The 15,372-nt window shown below is 40.8% G+C and overlaps 1 protein-coding gene across 1 annotated transcript; it reads left to right on the forward strand.

Moving 5' to 3' along the window:
* LOC118221806 (keratin, type I cytoskeletal 13-like) lies at positions 1-7,407 on the forward strand. Its single transcript, XM_035407205.1, has 7 exons — positions 1-446; positions 5,199-5,281; positions 5,485-5,641; positions 5,922-6,083; positions 6,240-6,365; positions 6,479-6,699; positions 7,181-7,407. Exons 1-7 carry the CDS (start codon positions 42-44, stop codon positions 7,296-7,298), a joined length of 1,272 nt encoding a protein of 423 aa, XP_035263096.1. The 5' UTR covers positions 1-41; the 3' UTR covers positions 7,299-7,407.
* Positions 7,408-15,372: the final 7,965 nt, after the last annotated feature.

Genomic DNA, 15,372 nt, shown 5'->3' on the forward strand with positions numbered 1-15,372 from the left:
TTGAGCTAGAGTAGTCGTATACTATCCAAGCAGCCATCACCATGAGCCAGCGCTTTATGATGTCAGGTGGATCTCAATGGAGCTCCTCTGGAAGTACCAGGAGAGCTGGTAGTATGTATGGTGGTTCCGGTGGCACTGGAGTGCGCATTTCCAGTGCCTCCAGCTCCTACTCTGCAGGTCGTGGTGGTGGTGCTTTTGGCTTTAGTGGTGCAGGGATGGGCTTCAACCTGGCTGATTCTGTAGACATGCAGATCACTAACAATGAGAAGGCCACCATGCAGAACCTGAATGACCGTCTGGCTGCCTACTTGGAGAAGGTGCGCTCCCTTGAGAAGGCAAATGCTGAACTGGAGTTGAAGATCCGGCAGTTCCTTGAGAGTAAAACCTCTCCGACTGCACGTGACTACAGTGCATATGAGGCCACCATCATGGATCTGCGGGCAAAGGTAAATTTAGTTTCCATTTTAGTTTTCCTTAACCTATATAAGAAACCTATTGGGCAGTAGGGTAGCTGGAGTTGCTGGTTCGTGCTCCTGGTGGTAATATAGGGATGCTGACTTGTATCTGGAGAGATTAGGTCCCTATAAGAGAGAGCAAGGTCTTTACAGCAAACAACTGCCCCAGGGGCTTTACCACTGTTATCTCTCTCTGACTACCCTATTTAGATGTACATATTGAAGCCATCAGTTCCTCTTTTCACATTACCGGGATGAGCTAATTAGGGGAACCAAAAAATTTTTTTTTTTAATTATCAGTTTTCAGAGCTGCGATGCATATGACATGCAGCACAGCCCAAGTTTGTTCCTTATATGCTCATATAACTTGCACATGCAAGATCAAATATTAGCTAGTTGTAATAGATACTCTGACCACATTTCTTTCTTGTACATAAATGCACAAGTGGAAGGATAATGCCCCTGATCCCTGCTGTGCTTACATGTGCTTAACTCAATTTTTTATGTAAGTTAAGTGCTTGTTTCCCTACATTTATCATGGCTTAAGTAACTAAAGTGGGAATATGATGCACACCTGGGGTGGAGTCTCAATGAAAAGAAGGTGTGTGTCATTGAATGCCAAGTTATGTGATTCCTGGCTTGAGACCCACCTAGTTTCATCTACGCAGCCTTTGCTTGCATGAACAGGTAGAATATATGGAATTACAGCTCAATGGATATTTTCTTAGTGGATAATAATGGTTTTGCATGGAAAACTGAAAAAATGTATTAATCTATTGCCATTTTATGGCAACTCAGTATTTAAATGTTGTATTTGGTTGCCCATTACTAATTAATTATAAATACTATATGTCTCTACCATTAATATCATCAACACAAACAATTTTATGAGTAAAATCAACATGATCATCACAAACTAAACACTTTCAGACCTTGAATATAAATCTCACAAAGAGCCACACCCACATGAGGTGGACACTCAAATAAGGGCTGCTTATTTTGGTTTAGTTTGTATATCCATCCATCCATCCATCATCTATACTCGCTCTTCCTGGTCAGGGTCACAGGAGGTGCTGTAGCCTATCCCAGCTTGCATTGGGCAAGAGGCAGGATTACACACTGGATAGCTCACCAGTCTATTGCAGGGCACACGCACCATGCTCTCAGGCACACACTCATACCTAGGGGCAATTTAGACTCTCCAATGTAACCTGCATGTCTTTGGACTGTGGGAGGAAACCGGAGTACCCAGAGGAAGCCCACGTAGACACAGGGAGAACATGCAAACTCCGCACAGAAGGGCTTGAACCAAGGAACTTCTTGCTAAATGTCACTCGTAAGAACAATATTGAAATATTTGCCAGGGTATGTTGTTTCTTACACATAGCAATTTTATTCAGGGGTTTGGGTGGGTGAGATACACAATCAAAACAAATTTAAAGGTATACATTTCTGACCACTATATAATTAAAGTCACACCTGCCTTATAGCACTGAATAATGTTTTTTAAATAATGACAATGAAATGGGTTCTCTTGGCAAAGTCACATTTCCCATCTGTGGGTGTAGGTCAAGACCAGTTAATTTATATCCAGTGCAATGGAGCATGAATCACCCATTCCAGTCAAGTGACAGCATATCTCAATTGTGCATATATCAAATGTGTGTACATCCTACATAGCAGGAATTGTTTAAAATACACTTAAATTCCTGGAGTCAGGACCTGGCCCAGTGTGAACTGGGAGTACTTCTGTAAGAACTGGGAGTAAGTCACTATATGGCATATGTCCATATACACTATATAAATATGTAATTAACAGCAACATGCTTAGTCACCTCTGATAACCTCTATTATAGCTGTTGTTCAGGCAGTGTCTGCTTTTTCATCCATTTGCTCCTCTGCAACTTGTCAGGTATTATGTGAGTATTATGTGAAATATGTTTAATTTCTGAATCCAGTGGTTTTAACCAGTTAACACCCTTGTTTCACGTCCGGAACTCTGAATACCGAACGCAAGTGCATCAACTCCCCCTCACTTATCCACAATAAATTCAGCCAATTTATTTTGATAAATATTATCAAAGATATAAATTTTTTATTAAATTGCCACATTTATTGATAGGCAGAGCAACCTGTTGGATCAACCTTTATAAAATGTAAAACGTGCAAACAGATTAAAATGAAGAAATTTATCAAGTTACAACAAATATTCACGTCTAATCTAAAGATGAGGATCAACTACCTTAAAAAATGGATGGGTTACTGTCACACAAGAAATGAATGAAAGAAAATACCAAACCACAGCTTTCTTCCAAAATAGTCCCATACAAAAACCAAGATCAAAGTCCCAAAAGACAGCCTAATACACCAAAAACGGATGAAAATATAGAAGTGCCATGTGAGCTGTAAAACAAAAATGTCAGATCCAGCGTGCACCAAGCACCACACAACACCAGGCCCCTATGCAAGGTTCAGATTCCTCAAATGGCAAACAACAGATATCCTCCCCAGAATGTCTACTGCAACTGATGATACTGGCTGATTTTAAGCCCACCAAGAACAACTTTCTTCCTCCTTACTCTGATTAACTACATAAAGAAAAGTCTGCATTTTAAGTTATTCTATGAGGAAAGAGGCATGGTTGAGAGAGAGAGTGGGGCAATCGGGCTGTGCTGATTTGGTAAGGTGTGAAGTGTGGGGGTGTGGTTGAAAACAGGGACTGTCTTATCTGAAAACTGACAAATTAGCATATAAGTTACCATATCTTGTTAGACGTAGGGCTAAGCACCATGATATTGTTTTTAAAAGGTTCCCTACTTTAGGCCCTTTATAAAAAGATCAAACACAACTATGCTGGTAGGTAATCCAGCTCAGCTATCTAAGAAAGAAACATGGCACTACTGCTCCTGACAAGAGGTGAATTTTTGGAGACAAACTATTAACAAAGACACCCAGCTGTACTCTCCATCTACCGGTAAACTATTTTCCATGAAACAAATACAATCGTACCATGTTATTTTCCGCTTTTAACTGAAATTGCCAGAAAATGTATATTCCAATGATCAGGCCTCTACAATCCTTAACTATACAGACTTTAATATTTTCACTCAGTAAATTAAATTAAATATCACAGATTGCATCCAAAGTTCAGATCACAAACTGTGCAGGATTCTTTAGTCATGCAGTGGGGCTCCGGCCCCCACTGGCAATACTGTAATAAAACTTTCAATGGAGAAAATTTGTGACCTCTGGCATGACCCTAATTTCCCCCAAAGGCATTCCTTCGGTTTTGTGAAGAGGAGAGAAACAGAAAGAGAAACAGGTAACATTCCTGTAGTCACACAGAGGGAGTTTGCCAGATAAAATCATATCGCCTGTTTCTCTAAGGTGATAATCAAAGAATTAGATATCCGACAAACTGATACTGTATTTTACACAAAAGGCCCACAGGGGTGATATGTAAGACACCTCAGATACAGAAAAAGGCATCGGGGTCACCAACCATAATAAACCAGAACTTATCATGTTGATGTCACCAACTGTACAAAACCCCTCAGACACACCAAACAGCGGAAGCATCTGAGTGGCGAAGGAATGCGTGTAGTCTTACCCGGTGCTACTGGAACGGGATTCATGTAATGTTCTCCATTGTCTAACTCCAAAATAGTATTTTAATCTTTCCTCTGTGCTAACAGTTATACACAGACTGAGGAGACAGCTCTCTGCCAGTAATGTGGCTCCATAAGGATCACTATCTATCTTGGCAGACGTGGCTATGCCTCTGGCTTGTGTACCCTGCTATGACACTAGTGTATAGGTGAATGGCTACGGTGGGCAGATATCCTGAGTTCTATGTGTATGTTAGGACCTTAAAACTGCTAGGTACGCAGTGGTAAGAGTCAAGGCGGAATGCCAGGTTAAAGTGAATGCAGTTTATAATATAGTATGTTAATAATGGCTATATACAATGGTGCAAAATGTGTGTGTAGTGAGATGGCTATATGAAAGTGATACATAGGAGACTGTGTTGACAAGTATCCCCAGACCATTGCACCTTTCCCCTTATATGTTCAAAGATCAAAGCAAAATACCAAGTCATCAAACAAAACAAACAGAACAGTGCATTAATGATTCTGCTTGCGCTATCTGTAAGCGTACCACTCTAGGTTAACCAATGTATATGGCTGGGCACTGACCCATGGGAATCCAGATCTTTAATCAGAAACCAATCACCAAAGACACCAACTTGTTTCCCATGACATTGGATTTCCATTCAAAACATGATCAAACTGTATTATGGATAACCTAAGGTTTACATAATGCTGATCCAGTATGACGTTGTGAAACCGAGTGCTGTCTCTTTATTACACCTGCTGATCCCTGTCAGCACAGTAAACAGTCTGTTTTCCTTTGGGGGCCTGGTAAGGGGCACACTTCTACAAACTGCTCCACAGTTACAAAGCCAAAATTGTGGTCTGTGTACACCTTATTCCAGTCCCTCAGAGGTGTCAACTCAAACACATTTTTGCAACAAAGGTTATTCATTACATTTACCATACATACGTATAACTAAATTTCTGTGATGTCTTCATATAAAGTTTAGCTCATGTAGAAATCTCACTGCAATCTTTTTTGCTCCAAGCCTACATACATATTTACATAATCATCACAGATTGGTATATTAATGTGTTATGAATATCTAAATTAAGTGGTTTAATGGCTGAGCATTTCAACTTTCTTCAGATCCAGGATGCTACCTTCATCAATGGAGGTATCTATCTCAGCGTTGACAATGCAAAGCTGGCTGCTGATGACTTCAGAGTCAAGTAAGTCCCAAAATATAGGTAATGTGCAGTTAAATTTATTAATGTGGACTGTTATAGAGAGTTAACATTTATCAAGCAGAATGCAATGCATAAGAACACAGAAAATTAAACCATGGCCATAGTTTCAAAAGGTCTGTTTATTTAAAAAAAGGAAAAGACAATAATTCATAAAAAAAAATTCATAACAACCCTTTTTGATGTAGATATGAGAATGAGCTTGCCATGCGGCAGTCAGTGGAAGCTGATATTGCAGGATTGAAGAGGGTCCTGGACGAGTTGACTCTGGCAAGATCTGACCTGGAGATGCAGATTGAAGGCCTGAAGGAGGAGCTAATCTTCCTCAAGAAGAACCATGAGGAGGTGGGTTTATTAAACACTGTCCTTTTTGCTGCAGCAGGTGTCATGATTTTACATTATGCATGTCAAATAAGTAGTTAAAAATAGGTGGTATCTATGAAAATAAGAATCTTCATTGAAACATTGATTAAATTAGTAAATGGTCTTGTAGACTAGGACATAACATAATGCCCTTACCATGCCATATCATTGCCTTACCATCATATTTCTTGTAAGAAATACTTCCCAGTTAAACAGATAAGGCTTGGTGTGCTGAATATTGTATTTGTGTTTGTTTTCTCAGGAACTTCTGGCCATGAGAGCACAGATGAGTGGCCAGGTCCATGTAGAAGTGGACGCAGCACCTCAGGAAGATCTGAATAAAGTCCTGGCAGATATCCGTGAGCACTATGAAGCTGTTGCTGCTAAGAGCAAGAGGGACTTGGAGAACTGGTTTCAAGCCAAGGTAATATTTGATGGGGTAAAAAATCTGATGGTCATCTATATTCCAGTCTTGGCTCCATGTCCCCATTTCTTCGTGTTCCCTCTGTTCCAGTTTGCAATGTAGTCATTTATTTTATTTATTAATTTTTTATTTATTTATTCTTTTTTTCCCCAACAGGTAGAACCACTAAACCAGGAAGTCACAGCTAACCTAGAGACAGTGCAGGCCTCCAAAACTGAAATCACAGAGCTCAGGCACACACTGCAGGGGCTTGAAATTGAGCTGCAGTCTCAACTAAGTATGGTAAGACATCACAATGCCCTGCAAAACAGCTTTGCTATTAACCAGTTGAGTCCCTTGGCTTTTAATAAAAATGCTTTCTCTTCCCCACTTACCTTTGTCTATGCATCCAACAGAAAGCATCCCTGGAAGCTACATTGGCAGATACAGAGAATCGTTACTCCATGCAGCTGTCTGACCTCCAGATGCAGGTCACCAGCATTGAGGAACAGCTGGTGCAGCTACGTGCTGATATGGAGCGTCAAAGTCATGAGTACCAGATGTTGCTGGACATAAAGACCCGTCTAGAGATGGAGATAGCAGAGTATAGAAGACTGCTGGATGGAGAGAGTAGCAGGTAAGCCTGGCTGGAGAAAGAAAAACTGGTTAGACTATTAACAAGGACTCGCTATATCATTCAAATGTACTGTTTTGCTATAAAGAGCAAAGTCATTCTATAAGGTCATGTGAACCAGTCACAGAACATGCTAAGTAGCTTTACTGATAATGGGATTTGGTGTCCTCAATATCCCATCACTACTGAATCTCATACAACATTCGGTTTTTGAAGTATAGCGGAACAGGGAAGTTCACACCTGGTAAGGATAGGATAGAAGGGTGTGCTGGACAGATAGGAAGTCAGGCGGTTGTTTTAGTGTTGGGTTTCACTACAGAATTTAACAGAAATTAAGATTATTTTTAATTACATTCATTTAAATTCAAGATCCATACTTGTCACTGTTAAAAGGCAGGAAAATGACCTACTTATTTGTTTTTATATACTAACAGTGTTATTTCAGAATGATAAGTTCACTAAGAATGGCATATTTATTTTTCAGTGTTTCCTTTTCCAACTCCTCCTCTACCAGCTCACGTAAAGTGGTAACCATTGTGGAAGAGATGGTGGATGGCAGGGTGGTTAGTTCCTCAACCAGAGCTGTGGCCGCAACTGTATGAGCAGCTCACTGCAATACTGAACATGCCCATCTCCTTAACACCAACAATGCCTCATAAAAATGGCGAGTTATAATCTGGAGGTTGCTGCAATAAAAAGATCTGAGCTGTATCCTGTGTGAGTGTCATTCTGGTGCCATTTTATTTAAGTTGCCACCAAATCCTGTTCCCCATCACCGCCACCCGGCCCCACCCATCATCTGAGCCACATCACATATCATATCTTGTGCATAAACTGGCTGACATGCTGGTCACCAGTTGGCACCCTGAGCCGACCAGAGGAGGATGGGTTTCCCCCTTGAGCCTGGTTCCTTCCAAGGTTTCTCCCCATCTGCCACAGGGAGTTTTTCCTTGCCACTGTTGCCTTAGGCTTGCTCCTGTGGGGGTTTAGGCTAGGGTTGTCTGTAAAGCGTATTGTGACAACTGTTGTAAAATACGCTATACAAATAAAATTTGATTTGATTTGATTTGAAATCCTGTTGTATATTCCCAAGTTGTAGTAAAACCTATATTCTAAGCAGGCCCACCACAAGTATAACAAATCTACATGCCCTCATGCTAGTCCTGCTCGGACACTGGCACTTGTAACTATTCCTTTATTTCCTGTATATAAATCAATAAGTCATTGCATTACTTCTGTGAAGTCAGCATAGAATTCTAACACATGCATGTGGCTAGCAGCCTGTCCAGGGTATATTCCTGGCTCTCGCCAATGCATGCTGGGATAGGCTCCAGCCACCCCCTGGTGGTGCGCTCCTTTGTAAACAACATATCTGGTAGTGCTTAGCCAAATCAGCCCTCACCTCCTTGATGGATGTGGTGAAGACTGAGTCAGTATCAGTGACATCCTGCAGCTTCTTGAGAATAAAGGATTTGACCTCATGATAAATGTTTGTCAGTGGATACACAGGCTGTGCAAGTGTAAATCACTTTTATGACCTTCAACTCCTCAGCTTTATGGATGTCATTACTGATAAGCCTTTCTAGTCTTACAAAATATATGAAAAAGGTAATGAGTTGTTATAGCAATAATTAAATAATTAAAGCACTGAACTGTATATGAGTGCACTATTCGCTATGTTCCTACCTGTCTTTATCCATAGACCTCCTCAAGCCTTGGATCCAGAGCTGCAGCTTGTGTAGCAGGGTACTGTTTGGTGAACCTTTCCATGATCGAGTCCTTACATCAAGGATCAAATTAATAATCTTCATCAAATATCTTAAACTGATATTACTTCTGCGTACATAAATGCATTTTTCATCTATAATTGTCTTGGCTATGGATGACCTTTTTAGCTACACAGTAATAGCCCTTATTTTTGCAGACCATTTGGCAATGGCCGTGATGGAATAGAGCTTCTGTGTTCTCAGGTATGAGTATGAACAAAAAAAAACCTCTTAAGCCAAATTTCCTCATTTCAACATCTAGGTTTGCTACATTATTAAGGATCATTGTTTTCGGTTTTTACCAATTTTCACAGATATTTTTCACCCAGATTTTGTTTCCACACATCAAGAAAGTTGTTCCTGTTTGTGTGAGATTATTATATAAATAGTGCACTCTTGTGGCGAATTTTAACACAGTTTACCTACCAAAGTCTCGCGCTCCTTAGTTCCATCAAGCTTTCAATTTGGAAAGTAAGTTTCCATAGATAACCTATTGAAAGGGCCCGTCAGTTATTACTCACCCCCCCACCCCACCCTCCCGCCATTGTTAATTAATGAATCATCTCCCAGCTACATTACAGTGCACTGCATTTAATTAATTTCATGGTAATATTTTTAATTTTTTTAAACAGCTGTTTTGTAGGCTGCTGTTTTCCTGATTAAGTAACTTAACATCGGCTTCAATTACCGTATTTGACCAATGCTTACTGTAATGTTACTTTAATTACTGTGTTCGACCAGTTGCACGTAACTAACAGCATGCTTCCAGGTAATCAAATTAAATAGGTTGTCTTGTCTTTATTTCTCTTTGTGCTCCAGAGTTGTGTAGGCTACGTTTCTCCCAATGTCATGTTAATATTAGCCTATAAGGCTGGAGCCAACGCCATTGGGCGTATTGACTATAATTTCTTATAGCCCCAATTGGATGCCAGTGTCTAAAAATAGCATTCTCTTAAATTATTGCTTTTAACAGTCACTGATTCAAGCTGCACAGCTGTATCACCTACACCATTGTAAAGCTTTGACTGCTCGCACTTCGATGCAAAAACCCTGTCTCGATATGGTAAACAGCTAGAGATAACAAAATAAATAGGCAGTCACCTCCCCCAAATTAAATTGACACCCCAGGCTAATGATTATGGTATTATTATTACATTACAGGCATTTGGCAGACGCTCTTATCCAGAGCGACATACAAAAAAGTGTATAATCATAATCAGGAACAAGTGTGTCGAAAACCCTAGGGAGAAGTAGGCTACCGTTCCAAGTGCAGGGAACAACCGCATAGTTCAACTTGGACCCTGTAGGTTAAACTGATTAACACTAACACAAACAAGAACAGCAACAACGCAGTCTATGCAGTCTAACCTACGACGATAACTTGCTTGGTTAACAGCAGGTCTACCAGACAGTTATATGAAAATTAGCCTAGTCAAATCACCAGTAGTCTACACATCTCTGATTGATTGACCATCAGATCAGTGCAGTCGATGTTCTTCCCCTGTAGTTTATATTGCTAATGCGTGAGCTAACCACGGATAGCTTACCTAGCTCACTGGCAAGCTGATATGCTAGCTAAGCATATTCGTTTTGCCGAGAAACATAAACTGAAGATAACTGAACATAATTGTATTATTAATGCCATACATATAACGTGATTACATGACACAGTACAGTCACGGATGGAAATTAAACTCCGTAAACATTTGATCATATATTTTAAAACATAACGGCAGACAGTCAGCTAGCCTCAAGTTCGTTCTGCAATCGTTCGTTCAGGTTGATGGGCTTTTCCACACCGGACTGTCAATCACATTGTAAAAATCACAAGACCGCTTAACTCTATGGTTTTGGCTCCAAATCGAGAACATGGCCGCGCCCGCCATTGAGCTTCAAAACGTGTTTTACAGACCCACGGAGAGGCAATGGGTGACGTCACAGTAGCTTTGTCCATATTTTTTACAGTCTCTGATGTCAAGGCCAAGAGGCGCCACCTCCCACCCCAGTGACCATAGACTAGTAGCCCCTACTGTAGCTTAGTCCTCTGCAGTAATCAGGAAGTGACGCAAACTGTACCTCATTGGTCCACAACAAATATTATAACAGTGCCCAAATGACACAATAAATCATGAAATCGACCCATGGACAGTCATAAGACAAATAAAATACACATATTGTGACTACTTTTTCTCATGAGAAAAAATTATTGACTTTGTATTTTGACCGCATTTGTACCGTAGACTTACATGGAAACCGGATATGAAAACACCTATACTAGAGCCAACCGTAGTGGCGCTAGTGAGCAACCAGGAAGAACAAGACCAGGAAATGAGCTTCAAAAACGAAGTCTGGTTTTGGCCGCTTGGCTGGAAGTCTGAGGAGCTCTTGCGAGAGCTTCTCCTGACCCCGCCTCTCCCTCAGCAATGTCGGACGACCTTGTATCACCACCGAGCACATCACATAGCTCACAGATTCCTATCGACTGCGATTGCTTCCCTGTGTAACCTCTCATTTACATTAGTAAACCCCAGCCAATCAGTACCTAATAAAAATGGATGCGACAGGCGGGAGCAAAATGCAGCCTTTACTCTATGCTTTCTCCCCCCCATGTCAAATTTTCACTGGCACCACTGGGTAATTGTGAATATCCCAAGCACATACCTTATTGTCACCCACTAATGCCTCAGACCGAACCAAGCTTTGATGAATCATAGTTTGTTTACACCCTGAATCCAACAAAGCCTGGCATGTACCCCCTTGGATCCTTACTGCTATCCAGTACCTCCCCTCCTGACCAGGGGAGGGGGCTGGAATACCAGAGATCCACACCACTTGCCCCACATCCGAGGAAAGTCCCTACAGACATGGTCGAGCCGCCCACAATGCCAGCAGTCCTGCCCAGGTGCTTGAGGAGGTCTCTTGGTGTCTAGCGTTGCAACCACTGAAACCGGGGACTGCAGGTAACACAGAAGTGGTTTTGGGGGGATAGAGTGTCAGGGAGAGGAGCAGGGGATGGTTCCCCCGCTACCAACAAGGGTCCCCCTGGTGGTCTTCTCCTTGGCGCCAGAACCATACTAAAAGGCAACGGTGGCATCCAGCGAGGTTAGTCTATGGCAGGCACCTCCACCGCCGAGTGCACTGTGGGCTAGAGCCACCGGTTAGCGGCGTCTCGGAGCTGCTGAGCCAGAGCAAAGGGGTGGCCAGCGTCCTCATATTGAAGAGACCTGAAGCGGCGACGGTGGTCCTCGGTCGTTTGACCTACTCGGTCTAAAATCGCCTGCTTCAGGTCCTTGCAGATTATTCTTGGGGACACCAGCAGGCTGTGCTCTGCTTGTTGAGCTCCTCTGTGGGCCACCCACAGGCAGCCGCTGTACGCTCTAACTTGGCCAGGTATGCCTCCACATCTTCTGTGTCTACCATTCGTGGGATCTGCAGTCTGGCATACCTGCCAGTTGGGGTTGTTGGCAGCGGCTGTCCAGTCGGGTTCCACTGCAGCATACTCCACAGGAGAGCCCGATCTTCCGCCTGCCCCTGAGCCAGCTCCAAGAGGGAAAGGCACTAGATGTTTCAGGGCTTGCCGCAGCAGCGATTCCATCACCCTTGCTCCTGCTTGTCCTTCCATTGATTGTACTGTCTCCTCTTCCCCCTGTACAGGCCATCACTGTAACAAGGTTTGGTTATTCCTCTCCCCAAAAATCACACAGTCTCTGGTTCAGATGCACATGGGCTTTCTTGTGCGTTCAAATGAAGCTACAAAATAACTAACAAACCACACACGACAGGAGGAGCAAACACAATATATATGAGTCTCGTTCCAGCCCCCCGTCGAGGGCAACAGAAGCAGATACTTGGTAGATTTATTACTGACATAATTACTGACAGCTGTGGTTCCAGGCCAGCTAAACCGCTCCCCCTCCGCCTCTAACCACACCACCCCTCCACACCCTGCTTCTTAAATTTTACAATAAATCTCATTATGTAACATTATGTCAGCTGATATGTTGTTACAAATGACCCAGGAACATTTTAGAATTCTGAATTTTAAACTCTATGCAAGGTTGCTGTCACAATAATATTACATTTGTTTTAGCAGGTAGGACACATTGGAACACAAAAGCATAGTACATATATCACTTACATCCTTTGTCATTTTAATAAAAGACAAAGAATGTAGAATTTTAGCTATTTGTTGACTGTAACTAAGCACGACTCTTTATATGACAAATAAGGTTTCAGAAAGGCAGGCAATAAAATAATTGTCTGGACATAATTCCTTCATACAATTGATACCGATGTCTTGTGTTTCAAAACCATAAATATAACCAATAACTATATTTTTAAACTTTGCTCGTCACAGTGTAGCCAAACTCTTAGTTTGCTTCAGATTATAACAAGTTAAAATTTCATTTCTGATAAAGACTTAAAATTATAACTAGTTAAAATTTAATTCTTTATCAAAAACAAGTTGAATAAAATCTTAAACGGCTTGCCATACGTTTTGGGTAGTCAAACCTGAATTGTACATATCTTTAATAGGAGGTTCCATTCTACTGAATGGTGAAAGTAACTTCACTCTTAGTCAAACGTAATTAGAGATATCTTAAATTAACATTCTGACTAGTCATAAATGAATTAGAAATATCTGTAATGTGAATCCGGTCACGTTTTAAAATGTAAAAAGAGGTTGCCATACATTTGCGGAAAAAAAAGGAACCTGAATGGTGCAGGTAAAAATGGTGAACACTAAGAATAGTGTTCATATACAAAATTTTTTTTTTGAGACATTTCCTACGCAGTTGGTGTGGTCTGATCCACACATAAATGGCTGACTGTCTTCTGTGGTGGAGGACTTTACCAGCCTTTCTGGGAACCGACTGTCATTCTTTGCATGCAAGGATGGAAAAACAGAAGCATCTTCTGCTGTGCATAAAGCAAAGAGTCCCTTTATGTATGATGTGCAGTTTGGGATATGAAATGTAACCTTAGTCACCATTAGCCAAGATAGTTACATAATTTGGGATTTGAAATGAAACGTTAGTTTGCTTGAATGAAGCAACTAACCTTGCTAATATAAATAACTGCTTTTAGTCACTGCAGGAGACATTCCACTTTCCGTTTGTGCTGGTGTTGTCCCACCAAGGTTTTCAAAGCAGGATTCCCACTCTTTTCTAGATATTATTTTCAAGGACATTTTATGTAAACATCACCTGTATAGAGAGGAGGGCTGGGGCAAGCCACAGAGGGTGCGTGGGGGGTGAGTCTGCCATTGCAGACCTGGAGGGATAGAGATCATGGACCCAGGATGCAAGGGAACCCTGTAAAGGATGAGGCTGGCGTAATATTTTTCTTATGAACGATATCCTGGAAAAGACAAAAATCTAGGCCAAATAGCCAAAACCAGATATAGCCCATCAAATATCCATGTAATCACAGAACTCCACTGTTGTCCAAAAAAAAGTTGAAAGAATTCAGAGCACCATACTATTGCTTCAGTCAGTGTAATTCAACATTATGATGAACCAGGCCTTTGTACTTTTTACTGAAACAGCTTTTTGATACAGCTATGCTTTTTCGGATTTAATTTTGGCTTGCCTATTCAATACTGTTTCGAATGTATACAAATGCGCTGTACTGATGTAGGCTTCTGAAAATAGTCCCCATCAAAATAATTTCCTTCATTTTGAAGTAAATTTGGCAAAAACTAAACTACCTATGTTTTTCATGATAATAGGATGTGTTTTTTGAAAACGGAAATATGTATTTCCAAGCTGTATTTAATGATTTAGTACACAATTTAATGAGTGGCTTCCAAGTTGAGCACCACCTCAACCAAAGAATAATACAGCCAGCTATGTGTGTGGATCGGTAGCTTTTTGTGGAGCGGTAGCAATTTGTGCGGATCAGACTGCACAAACTGCGTGACAAAAGTGTAAAAAATATATTAAAAAGTAAACTCAAAAACTTACATCACTGAATGCATGCATATCTCTTCATCTCCAAATGCAGATTCAACCATTCATCACCCAATTTTACATTTGAGAATGTTTTAATGCAAATAATACACATTTGAAATTGGAAACATATTTTTGGTTTTCATATACAACATAGGAGGTATTTGTGTGAAAGGGAAAATATGTAGCCTATTTGCAAATGTATGCATTTCGAGACCTTGGAATTAATGAGTTGTTATAAATATGTTGCTTATAGGGCACTAAATGTGTGTGAAGTTTTATACAAAAATACTGTTTAAAAGTATGGAAAAATGCTAAATTTAAAAGGTTGTATCTGCTTAGACCCTTTTCATTTTGGTATTAGAAGGTTCTATCTGTTGTCCACTATTATCCAATCACAATTCTCCATACTCAACTGTCGGGCCAATCCAGGGCCTCCTCTGTACAAGGATAATTTAAACAGAGTTTCAGTGATGGCTCGAAATTCAAAAGCACATACCCTCAGACATCTCAAATTAGATGATTTTTTTGGGAACATAAATAATGGTATGTCTTCTGGGGAGGAGTATTTTCCCTCAGATAGTGAGGAAAGTTTGAAGTAAGACTGAATATCACAATATCTTTTTGCCCTTACTAGTCTGCTACTGGCTAACTAGCTAGCGAAGCTAGGGAGCTAAATGCTCATAGATTGTTTCATTTACAGAGATTTAACCATTAAATAGGAAATAGGAAAATCGACAGTGACTGTCATTGTGTCCTATTATATTGTAGTGCCCACTACTTTTGTGTGTAGTTATTGTGTTTTGTCTTATTACTGCCAAATGTTCTGGTACTTGTTGCTAGTTAGGCACCTACTGCTAGCTAGTTACTATTGAAATACTGTACTTGTGCTAATTAAGCTAGCTACCACTAGCTAGTACTGTATTAGCCTATGCAAGTTACCATACTAGCATATGCTA

The sequence above is a fragment of the Anguilla anguilla genome, chromosome 2 (genome assembly GCF_013347855.1).
Source record: "Anguilla anguilla isolate fAngAng1 chromosome 2, fAngAng1.pri, whole genome shotgun sequence".
NCBI classification, from domain to species: Eukaryota; Metazoa; Chordata; class Actinopteri; order Anguilliformes; family Anguillidae; genus Anguilla; species Anguilla anguilla.